General features: G+C 60.3%; 1 protein-coding gene across 1 annotated transcript; it reads right to left on the minus strand.

Annotated features, from left to right (window-relative positions):
- Nucleotides 1-521: 521 nt before the first annotated feature.
- Nucleotides 522-20534, minus strand: LOC136570311 (polyunsaturated fatty acid lipoxygenase ALOX15B-like). The gene is made up of 16 exons (XM_066570814.1): nucleotides 20430-20534; nucleotides 17809-17979; nucleotides 15689-15974; nucleotides 15094-15178; nucleotides 13994-14200; nucleotides 12748-12848; nucleotides 11782-11954; nucleotides 9973-10116; nucleotides 8236-8430; nucleotides 7180-7266; nucleotides 6373-6542; nucleotides 4985-5106; nucleotides 3636-3736; nucleotides 2905-3075; nucleotides 1869-2060; nucleotides 522-1831 (listed from the first exon to the last, which is right to left on the minus strand). Exons 1-15 carry the CDS (start codon nucleotides 20532-20534, stop codon nucleotides 1881-1883), a joined length of 2298 nt encoding a protein of 765 aa, XP_066426911.1. The 3' UTR covers nucleotides 522-1831; nucleotides 1869-1880.
- Nucleotides 20535-21281: the final 747 nt, after the last annotated feature.

Consider the following 21281-nt stretch of genomic DNA (forward strand, 5'->3'; position numbering starts at 1 on the left):
CTGGGATCGCAGCTCCAATGGCGTCCCCGTGTCCCCGTGTCCCATCTCAGGTGCTTTAACCAAATAAACCCCAAAATCCGGTTTTTTTCACCCAAAATCTGGGTTTTTTCACCCAAAATTCAGGGGTTTTTTCACCCAAAATCCGGGTGTTTTGGTCCAAAATTCAGGATTTTCTCCCGAAATTGAGTGTCCCTCGCTAAACTGGGGGTGTCCCTCCCAAAAATGGGGTGCGGGGTTAAAGGGCGCCGGCGGGATTCGAACCCACAACCTCCCGTTTACATCAATCAGGTATTTTAACCAAATAAACCCCTAAAAATCGCGGTTTTTCACCCAAAATCCGGGTTTTTTTTCCCCAAAACTCGTTGTTTTCCCCCCAAATAGAATATCCAGCATGAAATTGGGGGTATTCCCCCCAAAAATTGGGGTGCCCCGGTAAAAGGCACCGGCGGGATTCGAACCCGCGACGTCGGGTCGGCAGAGGAAGAGCAGCTCTCAATATGAATGAACAGCAAATCCCAAAGTTCATTGATAACTCACACACATTTCTATTGGTGTTAATGAAGCTTTTACATATTACAAAGCTGAGCTCGTGATTGGTTAAACACACGTGAATCAACCACGCCCACATCTATAAATAAGCTATAATAATGAGTAATAAATAATCTAATGATTATTTTGGTTCTACGTTTACATTCCTGTGGCTGTTCTACCTGGGCCATCTTCGTTTTTCTGGCAAAAGATTCTCTCCCCCATCTTCACGTTGCAGCAAAGGTCACCATGAGCCTTGGCAGCGATTGTGACACTCAGGTGACACAGGTGACACTCAGGTGACACTCAGGTGACACTCAGGTGACACAGGTGACACAGGTCCATCAGATGGAGATGCTCTCAGTGACACAGGTGACACAGGTGACACACAGGTGATACTCAGGTGACACTCAGGTGACACAGGTGACACACAGGTGACACAGGTGACACTCAGGTGACACAGGTGCCATCAGATGGAGATGCTCTCAGTGACACAGGTGACACTCAGGTGACACAGAGGTGACACCCAGCTCAGATGGAGATGCTCTCGGTGACACAGGTGACACTCAGGTGACACACAGGTGACACAGGTGACACAGGTGACTCAGGTGACACACAGGTGACACAGGTGACACCCAGCTCAGATGGAGATGCTCTTGGTGACACAGGTGGTGGTTGATGACACAGGTGACACTCAGGTGACACTCAGGTGACACAGGTGACACAGTGACACTCAGGTGACACAGGTGACACCCAGCTCAGATGGAGATGCTCTTGGTGACACAGGTGGTGGTTGATGACACAGGTGACACTCAGGTGACACTCAGGTGACGCAGGTGACACCCAGCTCAGATGGAGATGCTCTCGGTGACACAGGTGGCACACAGGTGACACAGGTGACAGCCAGCTCAGATGGAGATGCTCTCGGTGACGCAGGTGGTGGTTGATGACACAGGTGGCACACAGGTGACACTCAGGTGACACAGGTGACACAGGTGACACAGGTGACACTCAGGTGACACAGGTCCATCAGATGGAGATGCTCTCGGTGACGCAGGTGACACTCAGGTGACACTCAGGTGACAGCCAGCTCAGATGGAGATGCTCTCGGTGACGCAGGTGGTGGTTGATGACACAGGTGACACTCAGGTGACACTCAGGTGACAGCCAGCTCAGATGGAGATGCTCTCGGTGACGCAGGTGGTGGTTGATGACACAGGTGACACTCAGGTGACACTCAGGTGACACCCAGCTCAGATGGAGATGCTCTCGGTGACACAGGTGACACTCAGGTGACACTCAGGTGACACAGGTGACACAGTGACACTCAGGTGACACAGGTGACACCCAGCTCAGATGGAGATGCTCTCGGTGACGCAGGTGGGCTCCAGGTAGGGGTAGGGCAGCTCCAGCTCCGCGTTCCGGGCCCGGATCCGCTCCGAGATCTCGGCCAGGCGGGACCGGAACGAGGCCAGGAGAGCGCGGGGGGCGGGGCCAGAGAGGAGATCCTGGGCCCGGGAACCCAGGGGACGCTGGGGACACCAAAGGGACATTGGGGACACCAGAGGGGCAGGGGGGACATTGGGGACATTGGGGGGATTGGGGACACTGGGGACACTGGGGACCTTGAGGGGATTGGGGACATTGGGGGGATTGGGGACATTGGGGACATTGGGGACCTTGAGGGGATTGGGGACATTGGGGGGATTGGGGACACTGGGGATGTTGGGGACATCAGAGGGGACATCAAAGCCTGGGGTCACTGTGGGTGTTACAAGCCCCCAGTGACCCTGTCCCCTCCTCAATGTCCCCAATGTCCCCAGTGTCCCCAGTGCCATTTTCCCATTTTTTCCCATTGTTCCCCATTTTCCCCTAGTGTCCCCAATGTCCCCAGTGTCCCCAATGTCCCCAGTGTCCCCATTAATGTCCCCAGTGTCCCCAATCCCCCCAATGTCTCCCGTGTCCCCAATGGTGTCCCCAATGGTGTCCCCAGTGTCCCTGGTGTCCCCAATGTCCCCAATGCTGTCCCCAATGTCCCCATTGGTGTCCCCAGTGGTGTCCCCAGTATTGTCCCCAATGCTGTCCCCAATGGTGTCCCCAATATCCCAAATTCCCCCAATCCCCCCAGTGTCCCCAGTGTCCCCAATGCCCCCAACATCCCCAGTGTCCCCAATCCCCCCAATCCCCCCAATCCCCCCAGTGTCCCAAATCCCCCCAATGTCCCCAATGTCCCCAATCCCCCCAATGTCCCCAATCCCCCCAATCCCCCCAGTGTCCCCAGTCCCCCCAGTCCCCCCAGTGTCCCCAGTCCCCCCAGTGCTGTCCCCAGTGCTGTCCCCAGTGCTGTCCCCGGTGCTGTCCCCAGGGGTGTCTCACCATCTCCCCGCCCTCGTAGCTGACCACGCTCAGCAGGGCCAGCAGGGCCCCGGTGGCCTCGGGGCAGGGCAGGGTGGCCACCAGCAGCTCCTCGGTGGCCTCGGCCGCGCTGGCCGGCGGCGGCCGCTGCAGCGTCCCCGGCGTGTTGGGCATCCAGGCCGCGTAGTCGTACTGGGGGAGGGGACGGCGGGGTCACCCGGGGTCACCCGGGGGTCACCTGGGGGTCACCAATCCCTAAACTGTCCTAGGGGTTACCTGGGGTCACCCGGGGGTCACCAATTCTTAAACCGTCCTGGGGGTTACCTGGGGGTCATTGTCCCCAAAACTGACCTGGGGTCACCTGGGGTCACCCGCAGTCACCTGGGGGTCACCAATCCCTAAACTGTCCTGGGGGTCACCTGGGTGTCACCTGGGGGTCATTGTCCCCAAAACTGACCTGGGGTCACCTGGGGTCACTTGGGGGTCACCTGGGGTCACCTGGGCTCATCTGGGGAGGGTCACCCACCCTAAACTGCCCTTGGGTCACCTGGGGTCACCTGGAGGTCACAGGGGTCACTCAGATCCCACGGGGCCACCTGGGGGTGCCACACGTCCCTGTCCTTGGTGGCCACGCTCGGGTGTGTCCCTGCCCACGGTGTCCCCAATGTCCCCAGTGTCCCCAGTGTCCCCCCAGTGTCCCCAGTGTCCCCCCAGGTGTCCCCCCAGTGTCCCCCCAGTGTCCCCAGTGTCACCTGGCCGCTGTTGACGGCCGCGTGCCGGGCGGAGCAGCAGAAGATGATCATGGTCAGGAACTTGACCAGCTCAGGGCGGTTGCAGAGCTTGGACGGGAACCCTGGGGACAGAGGGGACACTGAGGGGACACTGGGGACACTGGGGACATTGGGGGGACATTGGGGACACTGGGGGGATTGGGGACATTGGGGACATTGGGGGACACAGGTGACCTCACCCAATGGGGGGTGGCACGCCCCAGGTGATGTCACACACTGTGGAGGTGTCACCGAATGTGGCGATGTCACCATGGTGGGGACGTCACTGGACGTGGGTGTCACCCACCATGGTGACGTCACCCATCACAGTGATGTCACCCCCCCCCCATGGGGACATCACCCCCCCCAGGCCACCCCACCACGTCACCACCCAGGCCCTGGACATGGACGTGAGCAGGGCCACCCCATGACCGTGACCGTGACCGTGACCATGATTTGACCATGACCACGCCATGACCACGACTTAACCATGACCATGACCATCACCATGACTTGACCGTGACCGTGACTTGACCATGACCATGACCATGATTTGATGATGATGATGACCATGACCATGATTTGACCATGTTTTGACGATGACCATGCCATGACCGTGACCATGACCATGACCATGACCATGACCATGACCATGACTTGATCTTGACCATGCCGTGACCATGACCATGACCACGTCCATGACCATGCCATGACCATGCCATGACCACAACCATTACTATGGCCATGACCATGACCATGCCAAGGCCACCACCATGACTGTGCCATGACCATGACCATGACCATCACCATGTCCAAGCCGTGACCCTGACCATGACCACAACCGTGTCCATGACCATGTCCATGCCTATGACCACGACCACATCCATGACCACAACCACATCCATGACCATCACCATCACCATGACGTGACCATCACCGTGACGGTGCCATGCCATGACCATGACCATGACCACAACCATGACCATCCCAATGCCATGACCATGTTTTGACCACGTCCATGACCATGACCATAACCGTGTCTTGACCACCATGCCATGACCATGACCACAACCACGTCCATGACCACGACCATGACTTGACCATGACCATGACCATGACCACAACCACGTCCATGACCACGACCATCACCACAACCATGACTTGACCATGACCATGACCATGACCACGACCATGCCATGACCATGATTTGACCGTCACCATCACCATCATCATGACCTGACCATGACCATGACTTGACCATGCCCATCACCCATGACCGCCACACCCCCGTGTCCCCCCAGCTGTCCCTGTCACCCCCCGGTGTCCCCTACCGCTCTTCTCGTTGCCGAGGACGCCGTAGGTGAAGATCTCGCCCACCCACTCCTGCAGCTCCTCATCCTCGGCCACCTCCTGGTCCTCGGCGTAGAAGAGCGCCACGATCCCCTCCACGTAGCTGGGACACCGCGGGGACACGAGGGGACACCGGTGACACGAGGGGACACCGGTGACACGCAGGTGACCGCCCGCCCCATGGCCCTGTCCCCGTGTCCCCACCATCGCTGATGTCCCCATCCCCGTGGCCCTGTTCCCGTTGTCACCTCCCTGGGGTCCTTGTCCCCATCCTCGCTGTCCCTTTTGTCCCCACCCGCGTCGATCCCAGCCCCATGTCCCTACTGTCCCCGTTGTCCCCACTGTCCCCACTGTCCCCACTGTCCCCATTGTCCCCACCGCTGCCATCTCCGTGTCCCCATTGTCCCCCTCCCATTGTCCCCATTGTCCCCACTGTCCCCATCTCCGTGTCCCCATCATTCCCACCACTGCCACCTCCCCGTCCCGCTGTCCCCATCCCATTGTCCCCACTGTCCCCACTGTCCCCATCCCATTGTCCCCACCACTGCCACCTCCATGTCCCCACTGTCCCCATCTCATTGTCCCCATTGTCCCCATTGTCCCCATCATCCCCACCACTGCCACCTCCCTGTCCTGCTGTCCCCTCAGTCTCCTCAGCTGTCCCCACCTGTGGATGGCCCCCCAGATGTCCCCTCCGTGTCCCCTCCCTGTCCCCTCAGTGTCCCCTCAGTGTCCCCACCTGTGGATGGCGCCCCAGATGTCCCCTCAGTGTCCCCTGCTGTCCCCTGTCCCCTCAGTGTCCCCAGATGTCCCCTCAGTGTCCCCATTGTCCCCTCAGTGTCCCCACCTGTGGATGGCGCCCCAGATGTCCCCTCAGTGTCCCCTCAGTGTCCCCAGCTGTCCCCTGTCCCCTCCCTGTCCCCTCAGTGTGCCCTCAGTGTCCCCACCTGTGGATGGCGCCCCAGATGTCCCCTGTCCCCATTGTCCCCTCAGTGTCCCCTCAGTGTCCCCAGCTGTCCCCTGTCCCCTCCCTGTCCCCTCAGTGTCCCCTCAGTGTCCCCACCTGTGGATGGCGCCCCAGATGTCCCCATTGTCCCCCCATTGTCCCCACCTGTGGATGGTGCCCCAGATGTCCCCTGTCCCCATTGTCCCCTCAGTGTCCCCCCATTGTCCCCACCTGTGGATGGTGCCCCAGATGTCCCCTCCGTGTCCCCTCCCTGTCCCCTCAGTGTCCCCCCATTGTCCCCACCTGTGGATGGTGCCCCAGATGTCCCCTCCGTGTCCCCTCCCTGTCCCCTCAGTGTCCCCCCATTGTCCCCACCTGTGGATGGCGCCCCAGATGTCCCCATTGTCCCCCCATTGTCCCCACCTGTGGATGGCGCCCCAGATGTCCAGCGCGTCGTCCCTGTAGTGGTAGCCGGGGATGTCCCCAACCCCGCGCTCGGCCACGTCGTCGGGGACGCAGAGCTCGCGGAGCGTCAGCGCCGCCGTGCCCCGGGCCACCAGCGCCAGCGTCCCCTCCCGGCCCACCGAGGTGGCCTGGGGACAGCGACACCCATTGGTGTCACCCTCAGTGTCACCCTCAGTGTCACCAGCATCCCCTCCCGGCCCACCGAGGTGGCCTGGGGACGGTGACACCCATCAGTGCTACCCTCAGTGTCACCCTCAGTGTCACCCTCAGTGTCCCCTCCCGGCCCACCGAGGTGGCCTGGGGACAGCGACATCACTCAGTGCCACCCCTCAGTGTCACCCTCAGTGTCCCCAGTGTCCCCTCCCGGCCCACCGAGGTGGCCTGGGGACAGCGACACCCATTGGTGTCACCCTCAGTGTCACCCTCAGTGTCACCTCCTGACCACTGAGGTGGCCTGGGGACAGCAACACCTCTCAGTGTCACCCTCAGTATCCCCAGCGTCCCCTCCCGGACAGTGCCACCCCTCAGTGTCCCACTGGCCTGGCCTGGGGACAGTGCCACCCCTCAGTGCCACCCCTCAGTGTCCCCCAGGTTGTCCCCAGGGGGAACCCAGGTGTCCAGGTGACACCGAGAGGGACCAACATGCCCTGGTGACACCAGAGGGGACACAGGTGACAACCAGGTGACACTCAGGTGCCCCAGGTGCCAGGTGTGTCCCCTCAGGTGCCAGGTGTGTCCCCTCAGGTGCCAGGTGTGTCCCCTCACCTGGTCGATGATGCCCCCGGGGTTCAGCAGCGTCTCCCGGGCCAGGATGTTGATGTGGAAGGTGAAACGCAGGTGGGGGAGGAGCAGCTGGGGACAGGGGGGACATCGGGGACATTGGGGACATTGGGGACACTGAGGGGACATCGGGGACATCGGGGACAGTGAGGGGACATTGGGGACATTGAGGACATTGGGGGGACATTGGGGGGATTTGGGAAATTTGGGGATTTTTGGGATATTTGGGGACATTGGGGACACTGGGGAGGGTATTTTGGGTGGATTTGGGGTATTTGGTGCAGTTTTTTGGGGTCAGGATTGGGGATTTCGGGACGGGGATTTCGGGGTGCAGTTTTTGGGCTCAGGGTTGGGATTTTGGGGTCAGGGTTGGGGATTTGGGGACGGGGATTTCGGGGTGCAGTTTTTTGGGGTCAGGGTTGGGATTTCGGGACGGGGATTTCGGGGTGCAGTTTTTGGGCTCAGGGTTCATTTTTTGGGGTACCTGGTGCATGGGGTGCGCAGCGGGCAGGTGAAGGGATCGAGTTGATTTTGGGTGCAGTTTTTGGGGTCAGGGTTGGGGATTTCGGGACGGAGATTTCGGGGTGCAGTTTCTGGGGTCGGGGTGCCGTTTCTGGGGTCAGGGTTGGGATTTTTGGGACAGGGATTTTGGGGTGCAGTTTCTGGGCTCAGGGTTGGGATTTCAGGACGGGGATTTCGGGGTGCAGTTTCTGAGGTCGGGGTGCAGTTTCCAGGGTCAGGGTTGGGATTTTTGGGACAGGGATTTCGGGGTGCAGTTTCCAGGGTCAGGGTTGGGATTTCGGGACGGGGATTTCGGGGTGCAGTTTCTGGGGTCGGGGTGCAGTTTCTGGGGTCAGGGTTGGGATTTTTGGGACAGGGATTTTGGGGTGCAGTTTCTGGGGTCAGGGTTGGGATTTCGGGACGGGGATTTCGGGGTGCAGTTTCTGAGGTCGGGGTGCAGTTTCCGGGGTCAGGGTTGGGATTTCGGGACGGGGATTTCGGGGTGCATTTTTTGGGCTCAGGGTTCATTTTTTGGGGTACCTGGTGCACGGGGTGTGCGGCCGGCAGGCGCTGGGTGGCCACGGCGAAGGCCTCGGCCAGGAAGTGGCCGTGCAGCAGGTGCGTCACCATCTCGTGCAGCACAAAGTGGGCGCCCCTCACCCACAGCTTGGCCAGAGCCCACCCCGAGCCCCCCGGGACGAAGATCGGGGACCCCGGCCCGGGGCGCTGGGACAGCTGGGGGGGACAGAGGGGACATTGGGGACATCAGGGGGGTGACAGGGGGACATTGGGGACACTGGGGATATCACAGGGACATTGGGGACATCAGGGGGGTGACAGGGGGACATTGGGGTCAGCAGGGGGACATTGGGGACACTGGGGACATCAGAGGGACATCAGGGGGACATTGGGGACAGGAGGGGGACATCAGGGGGATGACAGAGGGACATTGGGGCATCAGAGGGGTGACAGGGGGACATTGGGGTCAGCAGGGGGACATTGGGGACACTGAGGGGACATTGGGGACATTGGGAACATTGGGGACATCACGGGGACATCACGGGGGCATTGGGGACATCAGGGGGGTGACAGGGGGACATTGGGGACACTGGGGACACTGGGGACATTGGGGACTTTGGGGACTTTGGGGACATCAGGGGGACATTGGGGACATCAGGGAGATGACAGGGGGACATTGGGGTCAGCAGGGGGACATTGGGGACACTGGGGACATCAGGGGGATGACAGGGGGACATTGGGGACACTGGGGATATCACAGGGACATTGGGGGCAGCAGGGGGACATTGGGGACATTGGGGACAGTGGGGACACTGAGGGGACACTGGGGACATTGGCGACATCCGGGGGACATTGGCAACATCCGGGGGACATTGGGGACATCGGGGGGACATCAGGGGGAAACTGGGGACATCACGGGGGTGACCGGGGGACATTGGGGTCAGCAGGGGACACTGGGGACACTGGGGGGACACTGGGGACAGGGGACCCCATCCTAGGGTGCTGGGACAGCTGCAGGGGGGACAGAGGGGACATCGGGGGCATTGGGGACATCACGGTGACATTGGGGACACTGGGGACACTGGGGACATTGGGGACATCAGGGGGACACTGGGGAGACACTGGGGACATTGGGGACACTGGGGATATTGGGGACATGGAGGGGACACAGAGAGATCCCAAAAGGACATTTGGGGACATTGGGGACATTGGGGACATGGAGGGGACACAGAGGGTATCTGGGGACACTGAGGGATCCCAAAAGGACGTTTGGGGATGTTTGGGGACATCTGGGCGTACGGCGAGATCCCAAAAGGACGCGTGGGGACATTTGGGGACACGGGTGAGACATGAAGGACATTTGGGGACATTTAGGGACACTTGGGGACAGTTGGGGGACATTTGGGACAAGGGTGAGACATTTGGGGAGATTTGGGGACACGGGTGAGACGTGAAGGACACTTGGGGACACTTGGGGACATGAGGGGAATATTAGGGGACACAAGGGGAACCCAAAGGGACATTTGGGGACTCAAAGGAAACAAAGAGGACACCTGGGGACACGGAGGGGACATTTGGGGACATCTGGGGACACAGAGGATATTTAGGGACACCGAGAGGGATTTGGGGCCATTTGGGGCCATTTGGGGCCAACGGGTGAGGCATGAAGGACATTTGGGGAGACTGAGAGGACATTTGGGGACACTTGGGGACACGTGGGGACACTTGGGGACACGTGGGGACACCTGGGGGCCGTACCTGGATGGCCACGGGCAGGAGGCGGCCGTGGGGGCTGAGCCAGAGCAGGCACAGGGGGGCGGCCACGAACTGGGGGCGGCCCCCGATGGTGCCCGTGGGGAGCCCCTCGAGCAGCGCGTAATCGGCCAGGAAGAGACGGCCGGCCTGCGCCCCGAAACGGGGACACCCCGAAAATGGGGACACGGAAATGGGAAACGTCAGACACCCCAAAAACGGGACACGGAAATGGGAAACGTCAGACACCCCGGAAACGGGGACACCCCGAAAATGGGGACACGGAAATGGGAAACGTCAGACACCCCAAAAACGGGACACGGAAATGGGAAACGTCAGACACCCCGGAAACGGGGACACCCGAAAATGGGGACACGGGAATGGGAAACGTCAGACACCCCGGAAACGGGGACACCCCGAAAATGGGGACACGGAAATGGGAAACGTCAGACACCCCAAAAACGGGATACGGAAATGGGAAACGTCAGACACCCCAAAAACGGGATACGGAAATGGGAAACGTCAGACACCCCGAAAATGGGACACGGAAATGGGAAACGTCAGACACCCCGGAAATGGGGACACCCAGAAATGGGGACACGGAAATGGGAACACCCAAAAATGGGGACACAGGAATGAGAATGGGAAACGTCAGACACCCCGGAAACAGGGACACGGAAATGGGAAATGTCAGACACCCCGGAAATGGGGACACCCCGGAAATGGGGACACGGAAATGGGAAACGTCAGACACCCCAAAAACGGGGACACGGAAATGGGAAACGTCAGACACCCCGGAAATGGGGACACCCGAAAATGGGGACACGGGAATGGGAAACGTCAGACACCCCAAAAACGGGGACACGGAAATGGGAAACGTCAGACACCCCGGAAACGGGACACGGAAATGGGAAACGTCAGACACCCCGAAAATGGGACACAGGAATGGGGACACGGGAATGGGAATGGGAAACGTCAGACACCCCGAAAATGGGGACACCCGGAAACGGGGACACCCGAAAACGGGACACGGAAATGGGAAATGTCAGACACCCCGGAAATGGGGACACCCGGAAATGGGGACACCCATAAATGGGGACACGGGAATGGGAAACGTCAGACACCCAAAAATGGGGACACCCGGAAACGGGGACACCTGGAAACAGGGACACGGAAATGGGAAACGTCAGGCACCCCGAAAATGGGACATGGGAATGGGAAAGGTCAGACACCCCGAAAATGGGGACCCCAAAAAATTCTGGGGTCCCTCACCTCCATCTCCCGCTGCAGCGAGGTCCCTGTCCCCAGGCTCGGAGCCACCATGGCCTCGGGGTTTGTTTGGGGTGGTTTTGGGGTTTTTGGGGTGTTTATGGGGTTTTGTTGATTTTGGGGTGGTTTTTTGGGGGGTTTTGGGGTATTTTGGGGTATTTCTGGGTGTTTTAGGGTCCCTCACCTCCATCTCCCGCTGCAGCGAGGTCCCTGTGCCCAGGCTCGGGGCCACCATGGCCTCGGGGTTTGTTTGGGGTGGTTTTGGGGTTTTGATGATTTTTGGGGTGGTTTTGGGGTTTTGTTGATTTTGGGGTGGTTTTGGGGATATTTTGGGGCAGTTTTTGGGGTATTTGTAGGGTCCCTCACCTCCATCTCCCGCTGCAGCGAGGTCCCTGTGCCCAGGCTCGGGGCCACCATGGCCTCGGGGTTTGTTTGGGGTGGTTTTGGGGTTTTGATGATTTTTGGGGTGGTTTTGGGGTTTTGTTGATTTTGGGGTGGTTTTGGGGATATTTTGGGGTATTTTGGGGTATTTGTAGGGTCCCTCACCTCCATCTCCCGCTGCAGCGAGGTCCCTGTGCCCAGGCTCGGGGCCACCACGGCCTCGGTCACCGGGAAGTTGGGGGGCAGGCGGGGGCAGCGGCGCAGCAGGACGGGGTTCACCCCGCTCAGGAACTGCTCCCCGAAAAACGCGTCCGACTGCCAGTGCCGCACCACGTACTCTGGGGACACCATTGGGGACATTGGGGACACTTGGGGACAGCATTGGGGACAGCATTGGGGACACTGGGGACACCTTGGGGACATCTGGGGACACCTCCAGGGCATTTGGAGACAGCTTGGTGACACCTGGGGACACCTGGGGACATCGTGGGGAGACCTCAGGAACACCTTGGGGACATTGAGGACATTGGGGATATTGGGGACATCACTGGGGACATCATTGGGTACATTGGGGACACTTTGGGGACACCTGGGGACACCTGAGGACATCATGGGGAGACCTCAGGAACACCTTGGGGACATTGGGGACACCTTGGGGACACTTCTGAGACACCTCCAGGGCATCTGGGGACACCTGAGAACATCGTGGGGAGATCTCAGGAACACCTTGGGGACATTGGGGACACCCTGGGGACACCTTGGGGACACTTCTGGGACGCCTCTAGGGCATCTGGGGACACCTTGGAACACCTTGGGGATACCTTGGGGACACCTGGGGACACTTCTTGGGCACCTGGGGACACCTGGGGACACCCGGGGATGGCTGAAGCCTCTTGATGACCTTGGATGACCCTTGGGGACACCCGAGGACACCTTTGGGGGACACCTTTGGGGACACTTGGAGACATCCAGGGACACCTTGAGGAGACCTCGGGGACACCTTAGGGACAATTCTTGGACACCTTGGGGACACCTGGGGACACCTGGGGCACCTTGGGGACACTTTGGGACATTTTGGGACACTTGGGGACATTTGGGGACACCAGGGGACACCGGGGGAGGGGCACCCACCGCTGATGGGGGTCCCGGGACCCTCGAGCGCCGCCCGAACGTCCCCAAAGCTGCGCCAGGAACCCCCGGAACGGAGCCCCCGGAGCCGGATCCGGATCTGCCTGAGGGGACAGGGGGACATTGGGGGGACAATGGGGACATTGGGGGACACTGGGGACACTGAGGGGACATTGGGGACATTGAGGGGACATTGGGGACACTGGGGACACTGAGGGGACATTGGGGACATTGAGGGGACATTGGGGACATTGGGGACACCCAAGGACAAAGAGATGGGTGGGGGTGGCTGGGACCCTCGATGACCCCATTGACCCCCAATGACCCCTGGTGACCCTTGATGACCCCTGGTGACCCCCAGTGCCCCCGTTGACCCCCATTGACCCCAGTGACCCCCATTGCCTCATTGACCCCATTGACCCTCATTGACCCCATTGACCCCCAATGACCCTCATTGACCCCCGTTGGCCCCCATTGACCCCGTTGACCCCCATTGCCCCCCATTGACCCCCAATGACCCCAATTGACCCCCAATGACCCCAATTGATCCCCAATGATCCCCATTGACCCCCGTTGGCTCCCATTGACTGTGTTGTCCTCCATTGACCCCCCGTTGACCCCCGTTGGCCCCCGTTGACCCCCATTGACCCCCATTGACCCAAATTGATCCCCAATGACCCCCATTGACCCCAATTGATCCCCAATGACCCCCATTGGCCCCTGTTGACCCCCATTGACCCCCATTGACCCCCAATGTCCCCCATTGACCCCCGTTGACCCCATTGACCCTCATTGACCCCTGTTGCCCCCCGTTGACCCCATTGACCCTCATTGACCCCTGTTGCCCCCCGTTGACCCCCATTGACCCCCGTTGACCCCATTGACCCTCATTGACCCCTGTTGCCCCCCGTTGACCCCCATTGACCCCATTGATCCCCAATGACCCCCACTGACCTCCATTGACCCCCGTTGACCCCCATTGACCCCAATTGATCCCCATTGACCCCCGTTGACCCCCGTTGGCCCCGTTGGCCCCGTTGACCCCCATTGACCCCAACTGATCCCCAATGACCCCCATTGGCCCCCGTTGACCCCCATTGACCCCCGTTGACCCCCATTGACCCCCATTGACCCCCGTTGACCCCCGTTGACTCCCATTGACCCCCATTGACCCCCGTTGACCCCCGTTGACCCCCGTTGACTCCCATTGACCCCCGTTGACCCCGTTGGCCCCGTTGGTGTCACTGACGCGGCGGCGGCGCGCGCGGCCAATTGGGCGCGGTGCCCCAGGGGGAAGCTCAGCGCGGGCGACAGCTCCGGGGGCGGGGCCTGTGACGTCACCGACTGCCCCTCTGATGTCATCTCTGGGGGCGTGGCCGGCGGGGGTGGCCACGGGCACAGGGCCGGGGGCAGCGCCCGGAGACACCAGGGCCAGCCCGGGGCGTAGGGAGCCCACCTGGACACAGTGACCAGGAGTGACCACGAGTGACCATGAGAGACCACGAGTGACCACGAGTGAGCAGGAGTGACCATGAGAGACCAGGAGTGACCATGAGTGACCACGAGAGACCAGGAGTGACCAGGAGTGACCATGAGAGACCATGAGAGACCAGGAGTGACCATGAGTGACCACGAGAGACCAGGAGTGACCACGAGAGACCAGGAGTGACCATGAGAGACCAGGAGTGACCAGGAGTGACCATGAGAGACCACGAGAGACCAGGAGTGACCACGAGAGACCAGGAGTGACCATGAGAGACCAGGAGTGACCAGGAGTGACCACGAGAGACCAGGAGTGACCAGGAGTGACCACGAGTGACCAGGAGTGACCACGAGAGACCAGGAGTGACCAGGAGTGACCATGAGAGACCATGAGTGACCAGGAGTGACCAGGAGTGACCAGGAGTGACCAGGAGAGACCACGAGAGACCAGGAGTGACCAGGAGTGACCAGGAGTGACCAGGAGAGACCACGAGAGACCAGGAGTGACCATGAGAGACCATGAGTGACCAGGAGTGACCAGGAGTGACCACGAGAGACCAGGAGTGACCATGAGAGACCAGGAGAGACCAGCAGTGACCATCAGTGACCATGAGTGACCATGAGAGACCATGAGTGACCAGCAGTGACCAGCAGTGACCATGAGTGACCACCACCAGTAAACCTCCCAGTGCTCACCAGTAACCACCAGTGACTGCCCAGTGACCACCAGTGACCACCAGTCCCCCCCAGTCCCCCCCAGTTTGTCCCAGTTCCTCCCAGTTCCTCCCAGTCCCTCCCAGTCCCCCCCAGTCCCTCCCAGCCCCTCCCAGTTTGTCCCAGTTGGTCCCAGTTGGTCCCAGTCCGCACTCGAAGCTCTCCCGCCGCTCTCTCCGCTCCTCCTGGCGCTGCTGCAGCAGCTCCGGCACCCGGGCGGCGTCACGGGGAGTGCGGGCTGGGGACAGAGAGGGGACAATGAGGGGACACATTGGGGACAATGAGGGGACATTGGGGACATTGGGGGGATTGGGGACAGAGGGGACATTGGGGACACTGAGGGGACATTGGGGACAATGAGGGGACACTGGGTTCCTTCACAATCCCCCCAATGCCCCCAATGTCCCCAGTCCCTTTGTCTCCCTAATTTCCCCCATTTTTTCCAATGTCCCCAATGTCCCCAACCCCATTTTCTCAGTTTTCCCCCTTTTTCCCCGTTTTTCCCTTTTCTTTGCTCAATGTCCCCCCAACGTCCCCAAAGTGTCCCCAAACATCCCCAAATCCCCCCCAATGTCCCCAAATGCCCCCAATCCCCCCCAATGTCCCCAGCGTCCCCAATGTCTCCAACACCCTCAATGTCCCCAATGTCCCCAATCCCCTCAGTGTCCCCAGTGTCCCCAATGTCCCCAATGTCCCCAATCCCCTCAATGTCCCCAATGTCCCCAGTGTCCCCCCTCTGTCCCCGTACCTGTCCCCTCGCGCAGCTCCAGGTCGCCGCTCTCCAGCCAGCGGTGGCAGGGGAAGGTGGCCGTGGGGACGTCCCCATCGTCCCCGGCCGCGTCCCCGACGTCCCCCGAGATGTCCCGGATGTCCCCGGGGGCGTCCCCGGCGCTGTCCCCGGGCAGGGGCCCGGTCACGGTGACGCTGGCGCAGAACCAGCGGTCGGGGACCAGGGACAGCAGCGGCTCCTTGTGCAGGCGCAGGGACAGCAGCGTCCCCAGGGGCCGGGGACAGGTGACCTCCAGCCACAGCGTCTGGGACAGGGACACACCTGGGTCACATCTGGGTCACATCTGGGGCACACCTGAGTGTCACCTGTGTGTCACCTGGGTCACACCTGGGTCACACCTGTGTGTCACCTGAGTCACCTGGGTCACACCTGTGTGTCACCTGTGTCACCCACAGTGTCTGTGACAGGCACAGCAGCGTCCCCAGGGGCTGGGGACAGGTGACCTCCAGCCACAGGGTCTGGGACAGGGACACACCTGGGTCACACCTGGGTCACACCTGTGTCACCTGTGTCACCTGTCCTGTCACACCTGTCCTGTCACACCTGTGTCACCTGTCCTGTCACACCTGTGTCACCCCCCAAGGGCCGGGGACAGGTCACCTCCAGCCACAGCATCTGGGACAGGGACACCTGGGTCACACCTGGGGCACACCTGTGTGTCACCTGTCTTGTCACACCTGTGTCACCTGTGTGCCCCCTGTGTCACCCACAGTGTCTGTGACAGGGACAGCCATGTCACCTGTGTCACCTGTGTGTCACCTGTCCTGTCACACCTGTGCCACCTGTGTGTCCCCTGTGTCACCTCCTGGGTCACCTCTTGTGTCACCCCCCTGTCCCCTCTCATCCTCACCAGTGCTCCCAGTGCCCCCAGTTCCGGCCCAGTGCTCCCAGTTTGTGATTCCCAGTCCCCTCCAGTCCCTCCCAGTCCCTCCCAGTATAAACCAGTCCCTCCCAGTGCCCCAGTTTGTCGTTCCCATAGCTCCCAGTGCCTCCCAGTATAAACCAGTCCCCCCCAATCCCCTCCCAGTCCCCTCCCAGTCCCTCCCAGTCCCATCCCAGTCCCTCCCAGTCCCCCCCAGTCCCTCCCAGTATAACCCAGTCCCCCCCAGTCCCATCCCAGTATAACCCAGTCCCATCCCAGTATAACCCAGTCCCATCCCAGTCCCATCCCAGTATAACCCAGTCCCCCCCAGTCCACCCCAGTCCCTCCCAGTCCATCCCAGTCCCATCCCAGTATAACCCAGTCCCCCCCAGTCCCTCCCAGTTCCCTCCCAGTCCCCCCCAGTCCCATCCCAGTATAAACCAGTTCCCTCCCAGTCCCATCCCAGTATAACCCAGTCCCATCCCAGTATAACCCAGTCCCATCCCAGTCCCATCCCAGTATAACCCAGTCCCCCCCAGTCCCTCCCAGTTCCCTCCCAGTCCCCCCCAGTCCCATCCCAGTATAAACCAGTTCCCTCCCAGTCCCATCCCAGTATAACCCAGTCCCTCCCAGTCCCCTCCCAGTCCCTCCCAGTCCCCCCCAGTCCCATCCCAGTATAACCCAGTCCCCATCCCAGTCCCCCCCAGTCCCATCCCAGTATAACCCAGTCCCTCCCAGTCCCTCCCAGTCCATCCCAGTTCCCTCCCAGTCCCCCCCAGTCCCCCCCAGTCCCATCCCAGTATAACCCAGTCCCTCCCAGTCTATCCCAGTCCCATCCCAGTATAACCCAGTCCCCCCCAGTCCCCCCCAGTCCCTCCCAGTATAACCTAGTCCCATCCCAGTATAACCTAGTCCCTCCCAGTCCATCCCAGTCCCATCCCAGTTCCTCCCAGTCCCTCCCAGTCCCCCCCAGTCCCCCCCAGTCCCTCCCAGTCCCCCCCAGTTCCCCCCAGTCCCATCCCAGTATAACCCAGTCCCATCCCAGTATAACCCAGTCCCTCCCAGTCCCTCCCAGTCCCATCCCAGTATAACCCAGTCCCTCCCAGTCCATCCCAGTCCCATCCCAGTATAAACCAGTTCCCTCCCAGTCCCTCCCAGTCCCCCCCAGTCCCCCCCAGTCCCCCCCAGTCCCCCCCAGTCCCCCCCAGTTCCTCACGTGTCCGGGCCGCAGGCGGTGCCGGGGCCACCCCAGCAGCCAGCGCGGGCTCTCCCCCCGGGTCCCCACCAGGCCCAGGGTGACCCCGCCCAGGGTGCCCCCCCCGCACTGCGCGCCCGTGGCCACCCCCAGCCGGTACCGCGCCCCTCCCCCACCGGAACCGGAAACCGCCTGCGACGCCAGGGTCACGCAGGGGTCACCCAGGGGTCACCCAGGGGTCACGCAGGGGTCCTGAAAGGTCTTTAGGGGTCCTGGGGTAACTCAGGGTCACCCAGGGGTCACCCAGGGGTCACCCAGGGGTCACCCAGGGGTCACTCAGGGGTCACCCAGGGGTCACCCGGGGTCACTCAGGGTCACTCAGGGGTCACTCAGGGCTCCTTGGGGGGATTTTGGGGTCCCCTGGGGATTTGAGGGGGTCCCTTGGGGTCTTTGGGGGGGTCCTTGAGGGGTTTTGGGGGTCCTTGGGGGGGTCCCTGGGGGTCTCCCAATCCTGGGGGGTCCCTGGGGGGTTTTGGGGGGGGTCCCCGGGGGTCCCTGGGAGTTCCTTGGGAGTCCCTGAGGGTCTCCCGGGGTTCCCTGAACTTTTTGGGGTCCCTGGGTGTCCTTGGGGGGGGTCCCCTGGGGGGGTCCCTGAGGGTTTTGGGGGGAGTCCCTGGGGGTTTTTGGGGTCCTTGAGGTTTTTGGGGGTCCCTGGGGGAGTCCCTGGGGGTTTTTGGGGTCCCTGGGGGTCACTCAGGGGGTCCCTAAGGGGGTTTTTGGGGTCCTTTTAGGGATTTTGGGGCTCCCCAGGGATCCCTGGGGATGCCTGGGGGGGTTTAGGGGGGTCCCTGTGGGGTTTTTGGGGTTTTTGGGGTTTTTGGGGTCCCCGGGGGTTTTTGGGGGGGTCCCTGTGGGGTTTTTGGGGTCCCCGGGGGTTTTTGGGGGGGGTCCCTGGGGGTCTCCCGGTCCTGGGGGGGTCCCTGGGGGTCCCTCGGCGGCTCCGGAGTCCCTCGGGCGCGGCTGCTCCCAGTGCTCCCAGTATCAGCTCCCAGTGCTCCCAGTCCGGCCCAGTTCCCGCCCAGTTCCCGCCCAATCCATCCCAGTTCCATCCCAGCCCCTCCCAGTTTGTCCCAGTCCCTCCCAGTCCCCTCCCAGTTTCCCCCAATCCCCTCCCAGTCCCACCCAGTCCCTCCCAGTTTGTCCCAGTTCCCTCCCAGTTCCCGCCCAGTTTCCCCCCAGTTTCCCCCCAGTCCCCTCCCAGTTCCCGCCCAGTTCTATCCCAGTCCCCTCCCAGTTTGTCCCAGTCCCTCCCAGTCCATCCCAGCGCTCCCAGTCCAGCCGGTCAGGGCACTCCCGGCCCCAGGAATGTCCCAGTCCCTCCCAGTCCCTCCCAGTCCCTCCCAGTCCCTCCCAGTTCCATCCCAGTTTCACCACTGATCCCAGTCTGACCAGTTCCAGCCCTGCCGGCCTCAGCCACCCCCGCACCAGTCACGCCCCAGTTCATCCCAGTCCATCCCAGTCCATCCCAGTTGCGACACTGGGGCTGCCCTCTACCCCAGTTCCATCCCAGTCTATCCCAGTCCCTCCCAGTCCATCCCAGTTCCTCCCAGTTCATCCCAGTTCATCCCAGTTCATCCCAGTCCATCCCAGTTCATCCCAGTCCATCCCAGTTCATCCCAGTTGCGACACTGGGGCTGCCCTCTACCCCAGTTCCATCCCAGTCTATCCCAGTCCCTCCCAGTCCATCCCAGTCCATCCCAGTCCATCCCAGTTCATCCCAGTTCATCCCAGTTGCGACACTGGGGCTGCCCTCTACCCCAGTCCATCCCAGTTCATCCCAGTTCCATCCCAGTTCCATCCCAGTCCCTCCCAGTCCCTCCCAGTTCATCCCAGTCCATCCCAGTTCCATCCCAGTTCTTTCCCTGGGTGTGTCCCACCTCCGCCCAGTACAGACCAGTACAGACCAGTACAGACCAGTATGCCCAGTACCGCTCCACCAACACCTTTATTGACACCAGTAACGGCTCCCAGTACAGACCAGTAACGGCTCCCAGTACAGACCAGTAAGAGCTCCCAGTATAAACCAGTAACAGCTCCCAGTATAGACCAGTAACGCTCCAGTACAGACCAGTACCAGCTCCCAGTATAGACCAGCAACAGCTTCCAATACAGAATAACATTCCCAGTACAAACCAGTAACAGCTCCCAGTACAGCCCAGTAACAGCCCCCAGTACAGACCAGTACAAACCAGTAAGAGCTCCCAGTACAGACCAGTAAGAGCTCCCAGTACAGACCAGTACAGACACCAGTAACAGCTCCCAGTATAGACCAGTACGAGCTCCCAGTACAGACCAGTAACAGCCCCCAGTATGGCCCAGTAACAGCTCCCAGTACAAACCAGTAACAGCCCCCAGTATGGCCCAGTAACAGCTCCCAGTACAGACCAGTAACAGCCCCCAGTATGGCCCAGTAACAGCTCCCAGTACACACCAGTACAGCCCACTCGCGGCTCCCAGTACAAACCAGTACAAACCAGTACAGCCCACTTGTGGCTCCCAGTACAGACCAGTACAGACCAGTACAGCCCACTCGCGGCTCCCAGTACAAACCAGTACACACCAGTGCCATACTGGGAACCCACCCCCCCCGGGGCGACGCTGCTCTCGATCCCGGGGTAACTTTGGGCTATTTTGGGGCATTTTGGGGCATTTTGGGGCATTTTGGGGCATTTCAGGAGATTCCGCATTGGCCACGCCGCCCTCGATGCTTGGGGCTGGGTTTGGGGGAATTTTGGGGGAATTTTGGGGAATTTTGGGGCATTTTTGGGGTGTATTTTGTGATATTTCGGGGATATTTTTTGGGGTGTATTTTGGGATATTTCTGGGATATTTTTGGGTGGATTTTGGGGTGATTTTGGGATATATTTGGGGGTGTGTTTTGGGATATTTCTGTGGTATTTTGGGGTGATTTTGGGATATTTTGGGTGTATTTTGGGGTATTTCTGGGATATTTTTGGGGTGTATTTTGCATGATTTTGGGATATTTTGGGGGTGTATTTTGGGATATTTCTGGGATATTTTTGGGGGTATTTTGGGATATTTCTGGGATATTTTGGGATATTTTTTGGGTGGATTTTGGGGTGATTTTGGGATATATTTGGGGGTGTGTTTTGGGATATTTCTGGGATATTTTGGGGTGATTTTGGGATATTTTTGGGTGTATTTTGGGATATTTCTGGGATATTTTTGGGGTGTATTTTGGGGTATTTCTGGGATATTTTGGGGGTGTATTTTGTGATATTTCTGGGATGTTTTTGGGGTGTATTTCGGGGTGTATTTTGTGATATTTCTGGGATATTTTTGGGATATTTTTTTGGGGTGATTTTGGGGTATTTCGGGCTGTCTCAGATGGCCACGCTGTTCTTGATGTTCTCGGGGTCCAGGTAGGGGTAGGGCTGTTTTGGGGTGATTTGGGGATATTTTGGGGTGTATTT

Source organism: Molothrus aeneus, unplaced genomic scaffold (genome assembly GCF_037042795.1).
Source record: "Molothrus aeneus isolate 106 unplaced genomic scaffold, BPBGC_Maene_1.0 scaffold_30, whole genome shotgun sequence".
In the NCBI taxonomy this organism is placed as follows: domain Eukaryota; kingdom Metazoa; phylum Chordata; class Aves; order Passeriformes; family Icteridae; genus Molothrus; species Molothrus aeneus.

Excerpts from the sequence above, each read along its gene's own strand:
- LOC136570311 (XM_066570814.1), bottom strand. The coding sequence starts at position 20,534 with ATGCGGAATCTCCTGAAATGCCCCAAAATGCCCCAAAATGCCCCAAAA. Across the intron at positions 17,980-20,429 it reads GCAGCGTCGCCCCGGGGGGG|GCGGTTTCCGGTTCCGGTGG; the intron begins GTGGGTTCCCAG and ends CTGGCGTCGCAG. Across the intron at positions 14,201-15,093 it reads GAGCGGCGGGAGAGCTTCGA|GTGGGCTCCCTACGCCCCGG; the intron begins GTGCGGACTGGG and ends CACTGTGTCCAG.